General features: G+C 37.4%; 1 protein-coding gene across 2 annotated transcripts in view; it reads left to right on the forward strand.

Annotated features, from left to right (window-relative positions):
• Positions 1-24,938, forward strand: part of PRSS12 (serine protease 12) — a 139,241-nt gene that overhangs the window by 73,437 nt on the left and 40,866 nt on the right. For both annotated transcript variants that reach the window (XM_055342476.1, XM_055342475.1), the window contains 5 exons: positions 3,595-3,733; positions 6,232-6,410; positions 11,024-11,174; positions 22,554-22,732; positions 24,443-24,584. In XM_055342476.1, coding sequence (XP_055198451.1) covers positions 3,595-3,733; positions 6,232-6,410; positions 11,024-11,174; positions 22,554-22,732; positions 24,443-24,584 — 790 coding nt within the window. The remainder of the gene's footprint in view (positions 1-3,594; positions 3,734-6,231; positions 6,411-11,023; positions 11,175-22,553; positions 22,733-24,442; positions 24,585-24,938) is intronic.

The raw sequence follows: 24,938 nt of genomic DNA on the forward strand, positions 1-24,938 counted from the left end.
CTGCTTCTCCCTCCTCCTGTGTCTCTGCCTCTCACTCTCTCTATGTCTATCATAAATAAATAAATAAATCTTTAAAAAATAAAGAGCTTTATTAGGATAGCAATATAAATGAGTTTATTAGGCTTTGTCCTTTGTGCTTCATTGTTTTGTCTTGTTTTTTGTTTTTTAACTGAGCTAAGGATATTTTCCTTCCTTCACTTTGTAATTGTGTACCTGAAAATTTGTGCAAATGTATAGTCCTATAAATTTATACAGCCTGTGGGACTCCTCCACTGGAGGGTCAGCCTCAAATGTAGATCATTGGAAAGATAATTTTCTCCTGTTTGTGGTGCATAAAACCTCTTCAGACTGTCTTAAAATTCTGCCTGGCTATTTATTCCCATAAAATGTTGGTAGGTTAGTTGCAGTATTTCAGATAAAATGGTGAAAACCACATGACATAATGCATTAAGTGCATTATGTGAAGAACATAAAATGCACAGACATGAAAAAGACATAAAATGCAAAGACCTCACAGAGTCTTTGCTTGGGTTCAGAGATGCAAAGGTAGCAAGGACAGGAATCTAGGAGGTGTTGGAGACAGAAGATCAGTAGGAAAGACTGGAATCTAGGGAATAGTTGGTCATGGCAATTGCTTTGGTCCCGATCTTCCTCATCCATAAACTGAGGGAAATGAGTTACAGTTTTTGAGATTTTGACCATCTCAACCATTCTGAGAAAATAAATGAAGCAAGAACAAAGTGAAACCAAAACAAAACTGCTACTGATCTTAAATGTATGTAATGTAAATTGTATGCTCCAACTGTTATTATTTTGAAGTATGTTATTATGCTGATTTTTTAAAATTGCTCTTTCAAATAACTATTTGAAGAATTATGCATTTCATAGAATTATATACCATTAAGAACTACTCATTCTGGGTCCAAAGTAGATAATTTCTCAAAATATTTTAGGATTTTTTTGTGACGGGAAGGAAAGGCTAAACGAGGTGGGGGTGGGAAGTGGGAAGCCCTACTAGGAAAGTGTGTGAGTTGGGGAAGTCCGGGTTGGGAATGGATTCTGACAGAGAATTCATTAGTCATTGACATGCAAATTGACTTTCCAGCATTGCAAATATTTGGATTCATTTGTCAAAGGAAAATTGGATGAGCTCTCCACCTTTCTTGCCATATAGCAGAGACAGCTAAATGAATCCAGGCATTCACAGCAAGTTTGACGAATCTGAGAAATGGTGGTGGAACTGATAGTTCACCTGGAAACTATTTCCAGCTCTGTTGTTGCCATTATAATGATGCGAGGGTAATAATTATGCTTTATGCAGAGTTTTCTGTGTCTTATCAGTAAATGCCTTAGTCATTTAGGTGTTATGCATGCCGTATTTCTTCTTGTTAGCTTTTGGTGATTTAGGCAGTGTTTTACATTTTATTATGATATTTTAATGTGCATTGAGTAGTGCTCCAGTTGGTTTTCATTACTAGAATTTCCTTCCAACCCTTTGACATGAGTAATTTGGAGGAAGGGGATTAATAAAGAGGTAATAGATTAACTTAAATATCATTTCAAGTAATGTTTGTTTGGGGCGAGCAAATGCATTTTTGGGTTGAAATAAAATGCTGGCATTTGCAGTATACATGATCTTGTGTAGGTCTCTGTAAAGAGATTTTGTGATTAAAAAATTAAAGTTCAGTTAAACCCTTCAGACCTATTTCTTTAAAACTGTTTTGCGGGCAGCCTGGGTGGCTCAGCGGTTTGTTTGTTTGTTTATTTATTTATTTATTTATTTATTTATTTATTTATTATTATTATTTTTTTGGCTCAGCGGTTTAGCGCCGCCTTCAGCCCAGGGCCTGTTCCTGGAGACCCAGGATCGAGTCCCGCGTCGGGCTTCCTGCATGGCCACTGCTTCCCCCTCTGCCTGTGTCTCTGCCTCTCTCTCTCTCTCTTTCTGTGTCTCTCATGAATAAATAAATAAAATCTTAAAAAAAAAACAAAACTGTTTTGCAGTTCATTGAGCTTAACAGGGCTTCCTCTTGCTTTAGTCTGAATTAAAGAGGTTTGGAATGTATGTATGATTTTGAGATTTATCTGCCATGGGAATGATCCATGCCCATGCTCTCTCCAGAATAATCAGGATTTGGCAGTGTAATGTTTTGCTTCCATTTATCATTCTTTTGTTTGAATTAAATGACACTTTGTATTCGTCATGAGACATACAACATGTGTTTCTTACATAGTTACATTTTTAAATGACAATGACTTGGAAAATAATAGTGGTAGATGCTGAGGCCAGTGTAAATGAAATGAATGGGTAATTTGTGAATCTAATATTTTGGAAAATTATTTTAAAGCCAGAAATGAAATAATTTTGGAATATGAAAAATTTGACAGAATTTTTTGGTAGAACTGAATTTCTTTATTTCTTTGCCTATGAAACGAAGGCCATATCATAAGTGACTTTTAATAGAATTTTGTGAAATTCTTCAGCTGTCTGAGTTTAATTCTGTCTCTGTTTATGTGTCCCACTTGTGGCCTCCCAGTAGCCACTATGCAAGCCAGTGCTAATGAGAAGGGAAAGGCAGGACCTTCATCCATCTGCACTTAAGGGATGTTATTTTCCCTGGGGTGCTTGCATTTAATTTTGACTCTTTTCAAGACTCAAATAATGACTCAAATCATGGACCCTGGAGCAACTAAATGAGGATGGTATGAAAGGGGAGGTGAATTTCCAGGGGTACTCAGTTAAACCAAACGGTTCCACTTAGTGAGACTGACGTTAAGCAATGTTTTTTTTTTAACACCAATGCCTTTTTGAAATTATAGACATAATCTTTAGAATTCTCATGACCCCTGCTTGAGGTTAAAAGGGGAAAAGGCATCTTGCTCTTTAGTGATGAATACAACAGATGGAAGGAATAAATAACACAGTCCATAGCAGCTAATTTATAAGTGGAGCACTGAATTTTGTTTCTGTGCTTCTTATCTCTGACCTCATGTGAAGTGGAAGGTGATATGTACATGATAAGAATTTGGTATATGATGTCATCTAATATTTGGGATGTAATATCAGACATTATTCATAGTCTTCCACTTTTCCCCTTTTAAAATATAATTGGACTTTGCTTAACTAAAAAAGAAAGCATAAATAGTATTGACACCACAATGTGAATTACCAAAAAAATAAAGATAAAATAAAATGAATCAAATCAAATCAAGAATCTGCTAAATCCTCATTTTTTAATTTTTTTAATATAAATTTTTAAAGATTTTATTTATTTATTTGTGAGAGACAGAGAGAGAGAGAGAGAGAGGCAGAGACACAGGCAGAGGGAGAAGCAGGCCCCATGCAGGGAGCCCGACGTGGGACTCGATCCCTGGTCTCCGGGATCATGCCCTGGGCCAAAGGCAGACGCTAAACCGCTGAGTCACCGGGCCTGCCCTAAATCCTCATTTAAAGAAGGAAGCATGTGCTATGACCACGGAGGCCAAATTGTTCTGGCTGATCTCTCACCACTTATGTGGAAACATCATGTTAACTTAGACTGGTTCAAATGATTATTTGCTGTTAAAGGGTCTTGGGATTCTTTCCTACTTCAGGGTCAGTACGACTTCGAGGCGGCAAACACGAGTTTGAAGGCACAGTGGAAATATATGCAAATGGAGCTTGGGGCACAGTCTGTGGCAGCCACTGGGACGATTTGGACGCATCAGTCATTTGTCACCAGCTGCAGCTAGGGTGAGTTTGCCCATCCTTGAGCAAACCAGTCGGGCTGCGATCTGAGAATGACCCGGCTCCCATCACTACTATGGAGAGATGATGCACGCCTGCCTTCCTTCCCTCTCACTTCCCTCATTCTCACTTTTCACCAGAGTTATAAAGAAAAGGCCCCAAGGGGGAGGAATGCTGACCAGCAAATAAGCAAATGCAGCGTGGTCAAACGTTAAAAGCATCCTTTGGTCTTCGTCTTTAAAAATCATCGTTTAGACCTAGGAAGCTGGGGATGTGATTCCGAGGGTGGTCACTTCTCAGTAGTGCACCTAGCCCCGGGCTGCTGTCATTGTCATTTGCATTTCCCCGTCTACTTTTAGCGATCCAACAACTTCCCTTTCTTTTGTGCAGAAAGGAGGTGACATTCCCCTGTGCTCTCATGGCGAGGTGGGAAAGGCCTGGTGTCCAGGCCCGGGGTCCTGTCCGAGGAGGTCCTGCTAGAGGTGGCCGCCTCCATCAGCCCCGGCACTGCCGCAGCTCTTAGAGCTCTCTGTGAAATGTCAGTGCTCTCTACCTTCCTCCAGCCCGGGCACCTTTACACCAGGCGTGAGGGGGTTTCACTGGGAGCAGAAGGCTCCACTTTGGAGTAAAAGGCTTTGCTTTTGTGGTGGCTCTTATTCTGTTTTTGTGTCTCATTTATTTTTTTCTAAGTACACTTGCCAGATGTTTCTCTTGGCCTTTCTCACTAGGGATCTTTAGAAAGCATGGAAACTATCTTGTTATGAGCAGGCAAGTCCAAAAGACTGAAAACAATTTTGCAGTTTACAAATATTTTGAATTAATAACCAATCAGTGGTGATATCTAATACAATGGTAGAAACAAAAAGGTTGGTTAAGTGCAGTCCTATAGCTAAGAACTCTAATTTGCTTGCTTCCTCCTGTCTTCTGGTTAGGAAGGTGGGCAGTGGGTATTTGGTAAAGACAGACCTTGAAGGCTTAAGTTTTGGTTAGACTTGAAACTTTTAAAGTTGCAGATAGGCTTAATGTACTTAATTAATTAACTAATTTTTAAAAATGAGTGTTAGCATAAGTCAAGATGAAAGAAGGAGTAAGGCTTATAAAGCCTATAAAGTGTTATGGTGTTTGGGAATGTTAATTATTGATTTGATCAATGAATATTTTGTCTGGCAATTAGTCATTGACAGGTGGACAGGGCACAAAGAGTTGACTTGATGCTTTCTCTTTTGAGGGCCTCAATATGTGACAGATTTGTAGATTGATGTCAGTGTTTTCCTTAAAGTACACATTTATATGTGTTTTTAAAACTCCTGAAAATCAGGGAAGAATATGATTTCCTATGGGACTCTGACATTAAAAAAAAACAAAACACTATAGGGGACATGTGAACCTCAGTGTCGTAACTAGTCTTTAGGTTGATGAAAGAATATAAAGTATCATTCTGCAAATGGAAACATCAGGTAAACTGATCTGATTACTTATATCATCTCTTAGTTACTTTTTTTGTGTTTTGTGTTTCGTTTTGGTTTTTAGTAATCTCTAAACCAATGTCAGACTCCCAACCCAGAGATCAAGAGTCCCATGCTCTCTAACTGAGCAAGCCAGGCACCACTTAGTAGTCCATTTTTATTTATTTTTATTTTTTAGTTGTCCATTTAAAAAAAGTATTATATCATTAGGGCAGCTCAGAATTATTGCTGTTAAGACACATTCATATTTTAGATATATTCCAAATGTTTACTCTTTGGTTGGTGGAAGCTATTGCATGGAGACAATTCTAGACCTTACCATGTTAATCAGATAAGCCTTTAATCTTTTTAAAATCTACTATCGATTTGTACAAATCAGAGGTTACTTAAAAATATGTAGATTAGAGGTGTTAAAAGCAGAGCTCATTTATGTGTCATTGTTTTATTAATTGGTTTCAAAGTCTTGCTAGCAAACCCTTTATATAAGGTTTTAAAAATTGTGAATGGATTGCCTCTCTTGATATTATCTTACTTCTATGTGGTAATAATCATTTTGAAAATGATAGCCTAAAATGTTGGAGTAGGAAAATCTTCAAGCATCCAGGCCACGCCTCCTTTTATACATCAGAAGGCAGAGCTTACAGAAACTTGTAGCTAAGAGTAATTTGCAGCTGAGTCCAGACTGGAATCCATTTTTCACTGAGCCACAGAACACATTTCTTCCACGAAACCACCAGGCTTCTTTTTAAAATCTGTAGTATTTGCCCATCTATTTTTTTTTTTTCTAAAAGCAGCTATCAGTAGGAAAGGTACATGCATACCATTAGTTATTTAAGATTGCCTAAAAAAATTGCCATGGGTAATCAACGCAAGTTCTGATCTGATGTTTTGATTTCCTTGAAACTTATGTAATCCATTATGTTTTTCTTTTCCTCCCACATCTATCTTTACTGATTTCTTCCATAGTAGAAAACCTAAATATTTTGACCAAAAACTCACCAAATTCAATGAACCTAACCTTGATCATTGTGTTTCCAGAGGAAAAGGAGTAGCAAAACAAACCCCGTTTTCTGGACTGGGCCTTATTCCCATTTATTGGAGCAATGTCCGTTGCCGAGGAGATGAAGAAAATATACTGCTTTGTGAAAAAGACATCTGGCAGGGTGGGGCGTGTCCTCAGAAGATGGCAGCTGCTGTCACGTGTAGCTTTTCCCAGGGTAAAAAGAGTCTCTTTTTTTACTTTCATTGTGTTTTCAACAAGACTCCAGATGATAAAATTGTCTTCGTTGAATCATTTCCTCAAAGAATTTAAATACATACATAAATCTGAATCATCATATTATGTAGTCAAATAGTCTTCAGTAGGAGTGCATCTAACATTCTGAATTCTATTCAACTTTCAAGTGGAATCTCACTCGTAACATGTTTTCTATTTTATCTAACTTGCATACAGAAATATTGTATATTGTACATGAAGCATTTATTTTGCTAATGGAAGGTCATGATAGAATCAAGATAGAAAAGCATCTTGGAACCAAATAGAAAACACTGCAACTACAACAAAATATTTTCACTTGATAGGATAGAATATAATCATGGTAGCAGTGTTCTTCTTTGAATTGTCAATAGTACGTTCCATAATATGGATAACTGCCTTGATAAAGCTCCTTCCAAGCACCATGTATTAGCTATGAGATGATGAACAGTATGATTTCAGTACAAAAGTAAGCGTATGTTCATATAAACATGTGAGGAGAAGGGAGCAGCTGCTTTTCATGATGACTGATGGGTTTCCTGGGAACCATGGTGTATTTTAATGGGTGACCACAACCTGAGACTAGCACACAGTCATATCAGCCCTTTTTACATTCTCCTTGGAGATGCAGCATGATCGGATTTCCCAGGTCTTAAAAAGCTAACAGCTAGCCCAAGGCATTGGTTTCTGTTGGAGTGCAAGTATCAGGGGAAGATTGGAAACTCTCTCACCACAAAACACACAAAGACTCAATTTAGAGTAATTCCTGTGAATTGGCTGGAAGAACCAATCAGAAGATAGGGTACAGGTATGTGCTCTGAGAACCACAGTTCCTTTTTGTGTGGGCCAAGTGCATGTTAAATCTTGTTTTTTTTGTAAATTTTTCCTTTTCTTCCTTTGATTCTCCACTTTTGGGTAGTGTGCTCCTTTGGGCAGTATATGTTTATGTGTCGCTGCTTTGTGGATGATGTGAATTGGGCTCAATAATGCATTGCTTTTTGTAGATTATTGCTTGTACTTTATGTTCTATCTGATTGATACACAATGTTTAACATTTTTCAAGTACTGAAGTAAATAAAACCTTGAAAACAATAATTATTTTTCTTTCAGGGTATATATCTGCTTAAAAAAATTCCTTCTATTCTCTATCATCTATCCACCTATTTATACTCTGCTTGCAAAGACAAGTTTAAGGTCATTTATAAGTATATATAAAAATATGGTTGAGATAAGTTAGAAGTGAGAATGAAAAAAGATCAAGTGACAATGTGAAAGGAGATAGATCAAACACTACATCTACTTCAAGGCCCAGTGATAGCTCTTTAATACGTTTATTTTTTGATTTGGAAATTACATTCAGTGTCTTGTCATCTCTCACTTGTTGCATTTCCAACACTTAGAAAGTAGGAGATTGTGCAGCAGTATTGGATAGAGGGAGTAGTAATTTTTTAAAAAATTTATTTATTTATTCATGAGAGACACAGAGAGAGGCAGAAAGAGACACAAAGATAGGAGAAGCAGACTCCATGCAGGGAGCCCGATGTGGGACTTGATCCCCGGACTTCAGGATTATGCCGTCAGCCGAAGGCAGACACTCAACCACTGAGCCACTGAGACGTCCCAGGAAGTAGTAATTTAAATGAACATGTCTGGGAGTTTTAATCATCCATAAGTTAAACAGGAGTCAACTACCTCACTGAATTCTCTTTCAGATGATTTTTTGCATGCTTATTGGGAGGATGTGGGATGTTGATGAAATTTTATCTTTGAGCTTTTCTGTATATTCACAGTTACTTATGTAGCCAGAAAAAGCCCATATGTTTGTTTGTTTTTAATTTATTTATTCATGAGAGACACAGAGAGAGAGGCAGAGACATAGGCAGAGGGAGAGCAGGCTCCCTGAGGGGAACCCGATGTGGCACTCGATCCCAGGACCCCGGGATCACGACCTGAGCCAAAGGCAGATGCTCAACCACTGAGCCATCGAGGTGCCCCAAGCCCACATGTTTTAGAATAAAGCATGACATTAAAAAATATAAGGTAATATGCCATATGGTGTTCTGGGTTGTAGGTGATTTAAAATTTCCTCTTTAAAATTTTTGTTTTTCTGTTTTCTCCAAGCTTACCACAGTGGCAGAGGGAAGAGAGGCACTGGAGAATATAATAACTTAAGAAACGTATACATTTTCCCATCATTATTTTCTATATTTTCCAAGCTTTGTAAGGGAAAAATAAAAATAAAAACATGCAAATTTAAATTTCTTAGCATCATTCAGCCATCAGTTAATTGTAAGAAGCTAATATGCAATACTGAGAACACTTATGTTTATTAAAACTATATCCCTTTATAAATTATAAGTATTAGTTGATTTATGTAAATAAGCTAAATTGTGAAGATCAGAATATGAGTATATGTAAATATTCACTAATCTGAATCTGCTGCAAAATTTAAGTATGCTATTTGAATATAAATATTCATATTCCAATACCATTTACCAACAGCTGCTTACACTGTGGGGGAATTAAAAGCATATTTCACGTCGATGAATGATTAGCATTCGGCAAAAGCCACAATTAAATTTCTGAGTAGAGGCGCAGCGTGTTCTGAACTTCTTACCATATTGCATCCTTTATTCCAGAAAAATTACACTGTCTCACTATTTCCCAAACACATTCAACTTTGTACTTCTGTCCTTTTGCTCATACTGTTCATTTAGCCTGAACAGCACTTACCCTCTCTCTGACTTCTGGAATCCTATCCATCCACCTTGGCCCTCTTCACAACTGTCTTCTTCAGAAGAGATTTCCAGACTACCCCCAGTAGTAAGCAAGCTCCCTTGTTTCTGAACCCCTGTTGAGTCTCCATGATCTCTTCTCTTCCCTCATCTTGTCCTTGGGTGATAAAACTCTTGAGGTCTGCCCAGTGCTCCTTTGAATGCCCCTGCGGGGGCCTAGTATCTGTTAAACAGAATCAAGTGAATGAATATTGCTAATTGTTTTTTCTTCTTTGGGATAGTCTTTCTAGCTTTTTAGCTATAGTTGTCAGTCCAGTCAGTCAACAAATATTTATTATGTGCCTTCTGTGTGCTGGCTACTTGAGATACGCAAGTGAAAGAATTTGGTACTGTCTCTGTCCTGAGTTCTAGCTGTTAGGACACAGACAATGGACGCAAAAACCAAGAAATCAATGAAAATGTTAATAAAGTAGATATTCAGAAAGCAATGTAGTAGAAAGTACCATCGGGTGCTGCATTAGCTAGGGTAGCCGGGGCAGGCCTCCTAAACAAAGGACAGTTGAGTGTTGAGAACTGAATGAAGAGAGGCTGCAACAAGGGGAAAGGCTGCAGGAACATTTTTCAAGCAGAAGGAACAGGAAGCATACAAACCCTGAGATGGGAATCAGCCTTGAGTGTTTTGGGGACAGAAAGAAGAGGGCACAGTGGGAGTGGTCAGTGTTGTTACTTTATGTACTTCCTAAAATCCCCACCCTACATCCCCAGTGACTTCCAACTATGTGACGTTTGCTGCCACTGTTGCTTCAAGTTGTGTCATCTGACTGAAAGTATTCTGAATACTTTCCAGAATAGTCCATAATATCCACACCCAGGCTTCCCAGAATTCTTTAGGACCAGTACTGCCAGCCTTAACACTAGCTGAACGTGACCAGTGGAGGGAAAACACTATGTGTTGTGGTAAGCTACAGAGCTTTCACAACCAAAATGGTTCTTGACATCCATTGTAGGTGCAGCCTGGTGAAGGAGGCCAGGGATAGAGAAAGATGTTCAGGGAGCTGACAAGGTCTGGATCAGGGCATTGTGTACCCTAGTAAGGAATTTGCAGTGGGAAGCATTTGGTCATTTGTAGAAAATGAATACAACCGTTTCATATCCAAATGAATTCTCAATCTTGTTTTTTGTAGATATTGACCATGTTGGTCACTACCTCATTATAATGAGTTAGATGTTGACTTGAACTTGATTTCTACAAATATAAAAATATTTCTGTCCTGAAAACAAGTATGTTACAGGGACATTAATGCCATTCTTAAGAATTACATGTTGGTAATGCTCAAGTTCCTGTAAATAAAAAAATCGGTGTCACCTGTTACAGTACCATAAAAATCAAATGTGTTTTCAGTAAACTACAGTTTTGAGTATGTCTTTTCTGGTTTTCTGAGGTAGTTGGAGGAAAAGTGAACTTAGACTACTTCCTCTTAAGAGCTAGTTGTATGAATGTGATTGAATTTGGAGTATTTAATTTTTATTAAAAATGTTTTTTATTACCAAGTAAACTCTACCCCCAGTGTGGGAACCTAACTACTCACAACCCTGAGATCAAGAGTTGCCTGCTCTCCTCGCTGAGCCAGCTGGTTGTCCCCAGTTTGGAGTATTTTAATTGGTCAGGGATACCATAATATGTATTAGATGTGTGAGGGTATGTCCAAATCTCTGAAATGGCTTAATAAATATGATTTAATTTTACTGAGAATGGCATATCAATTTAATATATGTATATAATCTTACCAGTCAATGTGCATGTCTAGGTATAATTTGATTCTAATTTCACACGGCACAGGCCCAGTGTTCCCAGCCATCCGCCTTGTGGGTGGGAGCAGCGCATGGGAAGGCCGAGTAGAGCTCTACCACGCTGGTCAGTGGGGGACCATCTGTGATGACCAGTGGGATGAAGCGGATGCTGAAGTGATCTGCAGGCAGCTGGGCCTGAGGTTTGTTTTTATTCTTATTTTGTTTAATTTTTGGAACCTATTATTTCCACACCCAGAGACAGGTGCCTGTGTGTTTAAATTGCACATTTCCTCAAACAAATTGAAAAAGCCACCTTGTGATCTTTGTACTAGGCTGTAGGCTCTCCAAAGAGAATTTATATGTCCTTATTAAAGGTCTAGCCTGTTTGTGTCTGAAGTCGACTAATTTTATATCCCTGAGAATCTCAGCCTTTTACTACTTTTCATTGGTCCCCTTCACGTTATTCCCAGCTAATGAATGAATGACCAAAAACTGTCAGTCACAGGGTTAGATGACTTACTGAAGTTGTCTGCTGAAACTCGTTGTTAGGTTTTCACTGAAGTTCAGATCCTCTCCCCAAATATTATCTCAACTTTTGACTTTGGTTTATTTGTTAGGTATGTGCTTAGAACAGAGGATGTTTATTAATGTGCAAAGGAAATAATTCCCATGTAGGATGTGGAAATGAAACATTATGCAATAAAAGAGCAGTATGAAAATTACCATTCTGTGTTGCCTGAGTTGTGATTATTCTGGAATAATATGTTGTAATTTTGGATTTTTAATCCCATTCTTTGGTGATTCTAAATAGTGGTATAACAAGCCCAAAAGTTTCTCTAAAATTATATTAGGGGATTGGGGCGCCTGGGTGGCTCAGTTGGTCAAGTGTCTGACTCTTGGTTTTGGCCCAGGTCATGATCTCAGGGTCATGAGATGGAGCCCCACGTCAGGCTCCATGCCTAGCTAAAGATTCTCTCTCATCCTCTCTGCCCTTCCCCTCCTCTAAAACAACAACAAATTTCAGGATTGTTGAAGTCAAATAATTGCCATATGATTTTGATAAAGCTATGTATTCTTTGTCCTTCTTTTATGGAAATTATTCCCACACCAACCTTGGCAGTTCACTTGTAAAAGTCCTAGTGTTGCCCACTTTCTTATCCTTTGACCACAAAATAAATTTGTGGAATAGGGGTGCTCTGATATAATACATTGATTTATTAAGTTATTTTCTGTAAAGCTATTTGACCTACATATATAACAGCAATGCCCAATAAACACTGAAATTGATTCTATATCTGATCCTGTTCCAAAACATTCTTAAGCCTATTTGACTAATCTGTATAAAGTTTGTTTGTTTTCATAGTAAAAGACCAAATAAATAGCATCATCTGACTAGTTCAATCCCCAGGCTTAGTTCCTACTTCGAATAGACACAGAATAGTTATACAATTCTGTTGTCAAGGGAATTGTTTGTTAGATTATAAAAGATTGGTCCCTTCATTGCGAATATCAGTTTGTGACACAACCTACGCATGAAAAAATTCATTTTTAGTGATCAGTATCCTAGATTTCTCTCTGGAGAACCATCTCCTCCATTTTCAGTAGTGATATTGGATGTTCACTGAATGCTTACTGTATGCCAGGCACTGGTCTAATAGCTTTATAGGTATTGATTAACTCATTTAATTCTCCCTACAACCCCATATTACCCCCAATTTACAGATGAGGAAACTAAGACCCAGAAGTTAAATAATTTGCTTATCGTTACATCACCACTAGTTGGTAAAGCTTGTCTGGCTACAGAGCTGATTCTGAAACACTTTGCTGTCTTACAGTCTCCTGGGGGGCATTTTCAGTGAGGTACCTGTGGCACCTCAAATAGAATCTATCTAAAATGTATCATCATCATCTTTCCCTATAATTAACTTTCATCTCTTGATTTCTGTTTCTTTCAGCACTGTATATGTATTTTTTCTTTTTAACAACTGGCTATTTTGCAAACAGTATAACCTGAGAGAAAAAAATTCTACATTGGGAACCATAAATCTCAGATTCTGGTTCTTGGGGTGCCTGGGTGGAACAGTCCGTTAAGTATCTGCCTCTTGATCTCAGATCAGGTCTTGATCTCAGGGTCATGAATTCAAATCCTGTGGTGGCTCCATGCTAGGCATGGACTTTTAAAAAGAAAAAAAAAAAAGAGAGATTTTGGTTTTCACTTAACAGTACAACTTTAGGACTTTGGGTAATCTCAGAGGGCCTAATTTCCTCTTTTGTTACACAAGGTCCCCTGATTATCTTTATGGTAAAATCTCTAAAATACAAAAAAATTAATGAACAGTAAAATAAAAAAGCAAAAAAGTATTTTTAAAAGCAATTTGTACCAGAAGATTTTTATTCTGACCCCTCAGTAAAATGGTTTTGTATGTTAATTTTATAGCCAAAAAAAACAAACCCCTAAGAAAGATGTGTTCACAGTTTTAAAATTCCTATGTAAATTATGGCATATCCACGTAATAAAATATGATGTTGTAGTTCTGAGTTATGCTCTTAAGAGTTTTGAAAGACTCAGGAAATGTTTTCACTTTAATTGCACAAGAAGAACTCTGATTAAAATGTCTCGATCTGAAACTTCACTGTATACACACACGCTCGCAAGACAATTTTCTAACATCTGGCTGCCTCCTTTCCTGCTCTTTATCTTTCCCCAAGTCTTGGGTTCATCAAATTTAAGTATCAAAAGTACAGTAATTTCTTTTGTGTTTAGGAAGTTTGCCAGCTACTAAAATCTACAGATACCATTAAAAGATGAAAGTCCACAAAAACAGCCTCTCACAAAGAAATTGTAACCACCACTCCAGGGAGACATGATGTAGTTTCCCTTTGGGAGTTCAACAAACAAATAAGAGGGAGATGAAGTTTGCTCAAGAAAAAAAAATCATAAATTGAGGCAAGCAACAATTACGCTGTTATCAACCATGTGCCGTTAAAAATGATCTCATCCGAAAGTGCTGTGCCATTAAGTAAGCAAACGAGTTATACAATAGGAGAAGTTGCAGAATATTACTTTAATGTGACCTCAGGAGATAACTATAAAATCAGGTGAAAGAAAGGCAAACAACATCAGCTCAGAGCATCAGAGACCTTACATTAAAAACAAGTGTCTGGGCAGCTCAGGTGGCTCAGCGGTTTAGCGTCGCCTTCAGCCCAGGGCCTGATCCTGGAGACCCAGAATCGAGTCCCATGTCGGCCTTCCTGCATGGAGCCTGCTTCTCCCTCCGCCTGTGTCTCTGCCTCTCTCTCTCTCTCTCTCTGTGTCTCTCATGAATGAATAAATAAATAAATCTAAAACAACAACAACAAAAGGAGACAAGTGTCTACCAAGCTGAATTGGTGGTGGTTACATAGGTTCATGGAGGATTTTTGCTGCCTTGTATATTTGAGGTATTTTTCTTTTCAGTTACTTTTCCAAACACGAATCTCCTCATACAAAGGATAGCAATAAGCTAATGCTCAAGAAAGATGTAAACACTTGGGTCTTGCCTGTGTTCCACATTAATATAGTCTTCCTGGTGATTCCATCTCTGTATTCTTTCTATTTAATAGACTATTGCTTGTTAACACGCTCTGTGTTTAAGAACTGTTTATGTAAGTAAAAGAAATCTTTGGCTCTCAGGAAAGAATTCTACCTTATAAATTTTTAGGATCACTTCTATAACTATAAATATAATGAATATTCAGTGTATCTAGATACTGTAAATTTTTTTAGACATTTTTTAAAAAGATTTTATTTATTCATTCATGAGAGACACACACACACACACAGAGAGGCAGAGACACAGGCAGAGGGAGAAGCAGGCTCCAGGGAGGGAGCCCGACATGGGACTCGATCCCGAGACTCCAGGATCATGCCCTGGGCTGAAGGCAGCACTAAACCGCTGAGCCATCCGGGCTGCCTGATACTATAAATTTTCTATGCATTTATCTAAACAATAAAACCTATCTTTTCCCCATAGAAATATATTAATAATTTAAAAATTCCTTATATCTTAAATTTACAGGAATCCATCCTGCACCTAGTAATGTTAAATATGCTATTACTCTACCCTTAATGTTCTTAATATTTTTGGCAAAGGTGTAGGTTTCCTAGTAACTAACATGAAAATCAGTTAGCATGCTGCTGACCTCATGATTGATAACCCAGTAAATACACATATACACACGCTACAATGTTTTATAGATAGGAAATTCATAGATCCAGTTAACTAAATAGAAATTCTGGAGAGAGAAATAGTGTTGGATGATCTCACCACCAAATACTTGGTTTACTTTGAATGTTAATGACATCTTTCAAACAGTCCCTAATTTGACTGACCTTGATAGCAAACATATATACTTATTACGTGTGTTAACTGCTCTAGTACCTGTGTTAGACATATCCCTATGTTAGAAATATGTTGTAGATGAGACAATCTGACTGAGAGATACTTTGTAACTTTCTCCAAAATAGGTTGGTTTGAGTACAGGGCACATGATCATTTTATGCTGTGTTGATTCCAACAGCAACACCTGAAAATTTGAGGAAAACTGATATTGAAATTGATGCCCCCTCAGAACATTTCGAAAATCTAGTCTCAATGATTAATAACAGTTTTCTCAAAAAGAACTGGTTGGCTTATTTCTAATCCACTCAAAGAAAATGATCATACCAGTAAACTTAACACCACTGTTAATTATAAACCTTAGAGATATAGGATTTGCCATGCCATTCTCTTCCTACACATGAACCATGAAAGAGGGGTTAGGTCCCAGAATCAGGGGTGTGGGGTGGCACAAATGTAATTGCACAATGAAGGATCAAGCCAATGCCACCTGAACCCAGTGTTCAAGCTTAGCCTCAGCAGTGGGGAACACGTTGAGCTGCTCTGTGGTTCAAGATGAGAGCAAATCATTTGTGATGAATCCTGGCCAAAATACTTGCTTTGATCTAACCAAACGTTTGGATCTAGTCTCCAGTTTCAGGAATTATAAGAGCTGGAGGAGTAGACTTAATGACACCAGTAGGAGGATATGAGACAAATCCAGGAGGTAGGACATTCTCCAGAATGGCCGGCTCTGTCTCTTCCACAAGTTAGTGTCATGAATAACAGGAGGCTGTTCTAGATTCTAGACATCAGGTACAGGACATCCGGAGGTACTGCATGATCTGGGACCAAATTCTGCTTAAGACAAACACCTATCGATGACATTGTGGAGGCAACTCTGAGCAACGGCATGTGATGGGGTATTAGAAAATGTTAGGAATGATTAACAATGGGGCGCCTGGGTGACTCAGTCAGTTAAGCATCTGATTTTGGCTCAGTTCATGATCTCAGGGTCTTGAGACGGACCTGTGTGTTGAGCTTTGCACTGGGTGTGAAGCCTGTTTACGATTCTCTCTCTTTCCCTCTGTCCTCCCCCCACCCCTGCACTTTCTCTCTAAGAAAAGAAAATGATTACCAATTATACTAATTGTGATAATGTTAATTTGGCCATGTAGCACCACGTTCTTATTTTTAAGAGATACATATTGAAGTATTTAGAGGTAAAATCTTAAAATGTCAATGTTTTACTTTAAGTTGCAATGTAAATATAGAATTTTAAAAAAGAGGGAGATCGGTTGCAAAAACAGTTGCAAAACACATGAGTAATAAACGATTGAGTTTCAAAAATTATGCTTCAGTGTCAAGGATTATGCTTAATTGAAAAAAAATTGTTACATAAACAGAGAAGCTTTGATCTCAACAGGCCTCCCCATCCCACCCCGACCCCCCGCCAAAGTGCTAAATTAAGAAATCTACAAATTTAAAGTAAAATATCAACTTTGAAAAGATCCCTTAATATAATTTTATTTTATTTTATTTATTTATTAATATTTATTTATTTATTTGAGAGAGAGAGTCGGGGAGAGGGACAGAGGAAGAGAGAGAATCTATGGCACATTCCCTGCTGAGTGCAGAGCCCTACTTGGGGCTCAGTCTCACAACCCTGAGATCATGACCTGAGCTGAAAACAAGAGTTGGAAGCTCAACTGACTGAGCTACCCAGGCACCCCAACAATCCGTGAGTTTTATGTTGCTTTCCCCAATATTGCAGAATCTCTTTAGAGGTAGGATCATCACTTTCTTTGGTATCCCCGAAAAGCCAGCACAGTGCAATCCAGGGCACCAGGAAATACTAGTAGCTGAAGGAATGTATGTATATGTAAGATTATCTTTTTAATTTTAATACACTTGAAAATGAGCCTGAAAACCTAGTTTGTGTTGCATCATAGTTTCCTAGTTAACTTTTTAAAAAATTTTTATTTATTTATTCATGAGAGACACACACACACACAGAGGCAGAGACAGGCAGAGGGGGAAGCAGGATCCCTGCAGGGAGCCTGATGTGGGACCCGATTCCGGATCCTGGGATCACACCCTGAGCCAAAGGCAGACACTCAACCACTGAGCCACCCAGGCGTCCCAGCATTTCTGTTCTTGTTGTTCTGATTTGTTCTGTTTCTTTTTTTTCTGATGAGTTTATTTCAGTAACACATTTTTGTGATCATTAAAATAATGTTTATAAACAATGGAAAATATGGAAACATCAGGAAGATCATAAAATGCCCAAGTGGTCTTTTAAGAGTGTATTTTAACATAGATGACTTTCCTTGGAGTCATGATTATGGGGCTTTTACTTTCCCATCTTGTATTCTCCCTTAAGGAAGGGACACAGTTCAGAGGCAATTAATCAGGCCTTTTGCTTTTTCCTTGGACCTCTATCAACATGATCTTTAACATATTTGGAATATAATATATTTCAGTTACTCTGCCTAGATAATCCTGAGTCACTCCCAGCTAATCATTATTTTAGGGTTTTTTGAGGGGGGGGAACGGGGAGATGGTGGGTAATAAAAAGTCTAGTTTGTAACCTTTCAACCTAAATATTGTACCAAAAATGGTACTGATCTTTGGAATCTCTAAAAATATGTTAGCTAAGAATCCATTCTTAATTGTTTTAATTTGACCATTGTAACATTGAGCATCTTATCACATGTTCAGTGGTCATTGATATTTCTGTGAATAGCCTCATCTTCTCCATGCCCCTATTTTTAAAAAATATTTGTTGTTTTGTCTTTCATTATGTTATTATTATTAATTTCTAGGAGTTTTTTTTATTTGATTACTATTACATATTACAAATATTTTTTCCTGCATGTTGGTTTGTCTTTTGACTCTGATTATGGTGTGTTTTGCTATATAGTAGTTTAAATTTATATGTGGTTAAATTAAACTTTTTTTAGTTTTTCTGACTTCTGGGTTTCTTCTCTTGCTCAGGAAATCTTCTTTGTTCCAAGATGATATTATTCTTATATTATGTTCTCTATTTTATTCCAGTAACTTCTTAGTATTCCCTTCTTCCCATTCTCACTCTCCCACCCTTCCTCCCTGCTTTTTCTCTTTTCTTTTCTTTTCTTTTCTTTCTTTCTTTTTTCCTTCCTTCCTTCCTTCCTTCCTTCCTTCCTTCCTTCCTTCCTTCCAGTATTTAGGTTTTTAAACCAACTGGAATTTATTTTTTGTTTCTGTTACAAGTTTGGGATAAAATTTTATATTTTTCCATATTCCTTATATGACCAAACCCTGGCTCAGTGAATCGGTACCCATTGAAATTTTCTTCAGTAGATCTCTTTCTGTCCTGGCATTTATCCCAGGGCAAAGATCCAAGAAGGCTGTTAATCTGCCTTTCTCCAAAGCTTTCCTATCTGGCTTCCCCATGACCTGCATCAGTCATGTGTCTCCTCCTCCTCTGTTCTGCAACTTTCAGTGTTCTCTAAATCAGCTTCCATATTTGCTTTCATTAATCTCTTTCCTCTAGAGCAAGGGTCAACAAACTTTCTCTGTGAAGGGCCTGATAGAAAATACTTTAGATTTTGCAACTACTCAGCTGTGCCTTTGTGGTGCAAGAGCTGCCACAGACAGTAAGTTGGGAATGAGTGCGTCTTTGTTCTGCTAGAACCGTATTTCTGGATGGCGAAATTTGAATTTCATATGATTTTCCCATGTCAGAAATTATATTCTTGATTTGATTTTTTCCCTGCCGTTTATAAAATGTAAAAGCCACTCTTTGCTCATGGGGCCATATAAAAACAGGTGGTATGCTGAATTTATCTCTTGGGTTGTAGTTTGCTGATCTGTGCCCAGGAGCCGCCAGCCAGGGCTTCTTTGCTCCCATCCTGGAGTGGCCCTTTTCACAAAGGTGCAACAGATCTCAGGAACACAGCTCCAAACACTCCTCTGCTTCTTTGAACCAAACTTAGTAATACACAATACATTTCAGGTATTCAGACTTCCAAATTCTGGGACTAACTCACAATCAGTACATGACTTTAGAATTTTATTTTCAGTGGGTATTACACTGTTCCCTTGTTCAGTTTAGTCTGAATGTTGTATGAAAATATTATCTTTTGGCAGGGGATATTTATTTTACTAGCGGCAACTTAAAACATTCTAATTTATTCACAGCCTTACAGACTACTATTGCAAGATGATTTTGGTATAGAAAATATTGTTCTGGGAGCATAAATGCTGTCTTTAGAAAAAAAATTTGTTTTGGCCACTACGGTTGTTTTGGTAAAATGCCAGTGTGCTCCAAAACTCTTGAAATTGTTAGCCTCTGATTATCTATGGCTCTGCCACAAGAATCTCAAGTTGTATGATGTAAGTCATAGCTTAATGCTCTTTTGGGCCATCATCTATTAATTTTTAATAAGAAACAGATTTGTCCAGTGTCTATAGGCTACAAATTATTTACATAAACATATTCTTTTAAAAACGATTTTAGAATAAATAAGTGAATAAAACATATTTACAACCTTAAAACCAGAAATTGTTGGGATTTCTTTTGATTTTCCTTTCCCACCATTCCCCTTTCCCACCATTCCCCTCACTATACCTTTGGGTAACAGGGAGAACAAAAACTAGGTTGTTTGTTTAAACTGAATACCAAATGGTTTTTAGATAAATTGCTTAGCAGTGAAAATATGTTATTCTTCAAATGCGAGATAGAAGCTCTTGATATTGCCAGGAGGGAAAGAGAACCGTTTTTTGAGTTCTTACTTTGCATCAGTTTAATTCTTAAAACCCTGCAAGGGAGCGATATTTGTTCCTATATTCAAAAGAAGCATTTTATGCCTGGAAGGGTTTTGTAACTTCCCTAGGGCAATTTAGCTGGTTAAAGGTAGAGCCTGGATTTGAGCCAGAGGGCCTGTTTCCACATCAGCTATTCTTCTCAAAGATTCTGCGTGGAAAGAATAAGCTTTTTGATGTGATTAGGAATATATGAACACTTATATATGTCCGTTACACTCTTCTGTGGGCACACAGATACACATTGAAACAACTGAGAACTTCATTAAAAAATCCTATGAATTGAGTATTTTTTCTTCTTTCTTCAAGAGTAGAAATGGCTTTTTGTTCTGTCATGTTTCCCCTAGCAAAACAAATTTACTCACAAAATTATTTAATAATATCATTTGTGTTAGAATATATATTTTTTCTTTCACTTTTGTCTGATTAGCTCTAGATACTAATCTTTAGTATATGTTGGGGCATACTTTTCAGAGTCCTCTGTATGACGTATCTCAGATAGTGACTCAGGTGTTAGGATTCTAAATTAAAATATTTTTAACTCCAACAAAATATTCTGCATAAGCTACCCTATTTTTCCTTCCTTCCTGCTTCACACCTCCTCCTATAAACATTCCTTTATCTTTCCTCTTGCAAACTTTTTGAAAAAATTTTTTAAAGAATTTATTTATTCATGAGAGATACAGAGAAAGAGAGGCAGAGACATAGGCAGAGGGAGAAGAAGGTTCCATGCAGGAAGCCCGATGTGGGACTCGATCCTGGGACTCCAGGATTATGCGTTAAGCCAAAGGCAGATGCTCAACTGCTGAGCCACCCAGACATCCCCAAACTTTTTGAATTTTAAACTGAAAGTAGGTCACGTGATAATGGAACAAGTGTTTGCTTTAATGGGTAAAGGATTTAACTTTCAAATGTTTTGGGGTTTGTTTTAAACATGTGTTCTCTTAAAAGAAACTTCCATTCTATCTAGTAAAATTAGTTAGACAAGGTGTTCTTTAACCATGAAGTTGATTATCTAAGACTTTGCCATTGCTGGAGTATTATAGTCATTTAGCAAGCTTTTTTTTTTCCCCCTTTGATATATTTTGGTTGTAAATTCTCAAGGTAGTTATAATGTTATGAGAAAAGGGCAACTAAAATAATGGGGAATATTATTGAATATTGAATGAGGAGCATCATTGAAAAACAAACAAATATAAATGCTCTACTCTAAAAATTAATAAGCTAAAAGGGGTCAAAATGGTAATTTCTGAAATTACTAATAATTTTGACAATCAGTTGTGATCCTCTTCCCTGAATTCTGGGGTTCTAGCATGTGGGATCACTTTGAATTGTGGGAGAAGTAAATTTATTTTTTTTATTTTTTATTTTTTTAAAATTTTTATTTATTTACGATAGTCACAGAGAAACAGAGAGAGAGAGAGAGAGAGAGAGAGAGAGAGAGAGGCAGAGACACAGGCAGATGGAGAAGCAGGCTCCATGTACTGGGAGCCCGACGTGGGATTCGATCCCGGGTCTCCAGGATCGCGCCCTGGGCCAAAGGCAGGCGCTAAACCGCTGCGCCACCCAGGGATCCCGAGAAGTAAATTTAGTACAAATAAATTTGAGTGAAGAGATGTTTTAGTTAGAAATATGAGTGTTTTTGAGTGACAGAGAACTGAAAATAACAGTGGCTTAAATAAGGTAAGAGTGTATTTCTCTCTCAAGAGACCAGAGGTAGCCAGCTCAAGGCTAGTATGGTTGCATAGTCATCCAGGCTGGGGCTTCTGATTGCTTGTAGTTCTGTCATTCTTAGTATAGTACCACATAGGCCAATGTAGCTTCTCATGCTCTGGCCATAGGAGAAAGTGGAGCAAGGATATTTCCTGGAAGCGATACATGATAGCACTTCTACCTGAATATCTTTGGTCAGAACTTAGTCATCTCAAATGGGTACAGAGTTTCAGTTTGGGGTGACTAAAGAGTTCTGGAGATGAGTGGTGGTGATAGTTGCATGATAATGAGAATGTACTTAGTGCCACTGAACTGTACACTTAAAAATGGTTAAAATGATAAATTTTATGTTACATATATCTTAAAGCAAACAAACTTAGTCATCTGGAAGGAGAAGAGCCTGGAAAATGTGGTCTTTACTCAGGATAGCCATTGCCCTCCCTAAAATCTGGAGCTCCATTACTAATGAAGAAAAAGAGATTGAGTATTGAGGGATAACTAGCACTCTAAAACATTTGTGATGGCCAAAACTATAAGAAGCAGCAAATGAAGAAGAAAGAAATACAGTAAGTCATGTATGACCTATGGAGTGAATTGGTCAAGGGAAGTATGAATTAATCATACTTATACCTTTAATGGGGCAGAAGAAATTATGTCAGACAAATTTTTGATGTCTAATCCAGAATTCTTATTTTTGTTCAGTGGCATTGCCAAAGCTTGGAATCAGGCGTATTTTGGGGAAGGCTCTGGTCCAGTAATGTTGGATGAGGTACGCTGCACTGGGAATGAGCTTTCTATTGAACAATGTCCAAAGAGTGCCTGGGGAGAGCATAACTGTGACCATAAAGAAGATGCTGGGGTGTCCTGTACCCCTCTATCAGGTAAGGGTTTCACCCCATTAATCTCCCAACCCTTGTCCCCAGCACCATCTGGGCTTACCTTGTCTTTTCCTCAATCTACATAATATAACTAAATGAGCATGCAAATAAAACTAAAAACAAAGCAAAACAACCCACAAAACACAAAAACCAAACAACTGACACAATTGTGTATCAATATGGTATGATCCTTGTTCATAAATATTTCTGAGTTTTTCACTTTTTTTATAGTTCTATAAAGATAGAAAATATAATTTTATTACAATATATAATACCGAATAATCAAAACCAGTGCAATGACAAATTTCACATTATTAGGTATATATTTAGTCCATTTATCTATTGGCCTGTCTTGACTCTCAGAATGTGTTTCTAGCTGGTATTGATGAGATTGTTGGTTAAAGCACCCTAGTAAAGGAAACAAGTTAACTCTGGCTATGCTCAGTTCTCTGACTATTCCAAATTGCAAGATACTTGTCAAGCTATGTCTCATGTGCTATAAGAAGGGAATGTCTTAGTATAAATGAGTCTATGCATGTACTTATACGTTTTGTGGGAAGAAGAGGGAAAAGGACAGACGAGAAGGTGGGTCATCACAAATCCATTGTTTCTATGGTAAAAAGAACTTGAAAAAACTTGGGAGTTTTAATTTTTCTTTAAAAAAAATAAAAACGTTGGAAGACCCATGAAATGCTGAAGTTATATCTTTTTATTTCCATAGTTTTACACATGATGATGTTTTTATTAGAAGAATAACATGTTTATGTAAAATAGAAATATAAAATATATGTCAGATTTTTAAGCCAGAGCACATCGTCTTCTTGGGTCTCCATTTCCTCCTCTTTCAAATGAGTATAGCCTTGTACTCTTACTGTGATGGTCAAATGAGGTAAAATGTGTAGCAGTGTTTTGCAGACTATAAAGTATAACATTAAGAAGTGATCGTGTTGCTAAGAGACCATTCATGGAAAGCTTGACCTTTACCCTGGATTATTTATGTTTCATTTGGCTATGTTTGGATTATTTTGCATGGAAATAGCTTTTAAATCTACTTGTTGGGGGATAAATTTATTGTATATCTGCCTAGAAGCTCTTAACAGGGTTCTCTGGGAATTAATTACTCATTGAATTCATAAGCTTCAAATTCAGATCTGTATTATCAATAAAAGAACAAAAGCAAGAAATGTACTCTAGTTTTTATAATTTATGAATGCCTAAGGGATAATAAATGCATTGGTGTGATAGATCACACTTTATCTAGAATAGCTTTTTTTGTCTCCATATTTCAGTATTTTTTTAATTGCAGTTAAAATTTTGAACTATTTCCAAGTTACTGTTTTCTTATTTTTTATATGAAAATAACTAATATTTCTCATACTTACTGAGATTGAAGCTGCCGGACATTTCCCAAGTATTAATTAATCTGGAGAAATCTAAATAACTACTTTGGAATTGTATCAGAATATATTTTTCTTCTCAGGAAATAAGAGTACAAATAAGAGGAAAAGAATATTTTGTTAGGACAGATACGGGTTATGTCATACTTCAGAAACAACCCTATGACCTCAGATCATTGAGCCCAGTCCTAAAATAAGTTTAAGAAAGGCCTCAAGAGAGACCTGAATAGGTGATGATTCTAGTGAAATTAAAATCTTGTTCTGCCTTTTTTTGATAATTGATTTGCTGAGTCTCTGTGTCTCCTTCTTACCACAGATGGGGTCATCAGACTTGGAGGTGGTAAAGGCAACCATGAGGGTCGCCTGGAGGTGTATTACAGGGGGCTGTGGGGGACCGTCTGTGACGACGGCTGGACTGAGCTGAATACATATGTGGTTTGCCGAGAGCTGGGATTTAAGTAAGGCCCGTTGATACAAGGCAGCTAAATGCCAAATTAAATTTTTGAAATTCTCATTTTGTAATCCTTACTTTTAATTTCTGTCATACTAACAATACATGTTCTCTTTCACCTGACTACCTTTGTCTGTCTACCTGCCTTCCTATCTACCTACCAATTCACCTCTCTATATATAGAAAGACAAAAAACAAAACTACAACCCAGTTAAAAAACAGTAACATTTTCTATGATGATGAATAACCATATCTTGTTACTTATTTCATTACCTTTCCTATCACCATCCTTCTTCTTAAGTAATTAGTTAGAGCTGTGGATGATTTTTAGGTTACTTTGTGTCTATTCAAATAAGACTAT

This window comes from Nyctereutes procyonoides, unplaced genomic scaffold, assembly GCF_905146905.1.
Source record: "Nyctereutes procyonoides isolate TBG_1078 unplaced genomic scaffold, NYPRO_anot_genome, whole genome shotgun sequence".
NCBI lineage: Eukaryota > Metazoa > Chordata > Mammalia > Carnivora > Canidae > Nyctereutes > Nyctereutes procyonoides.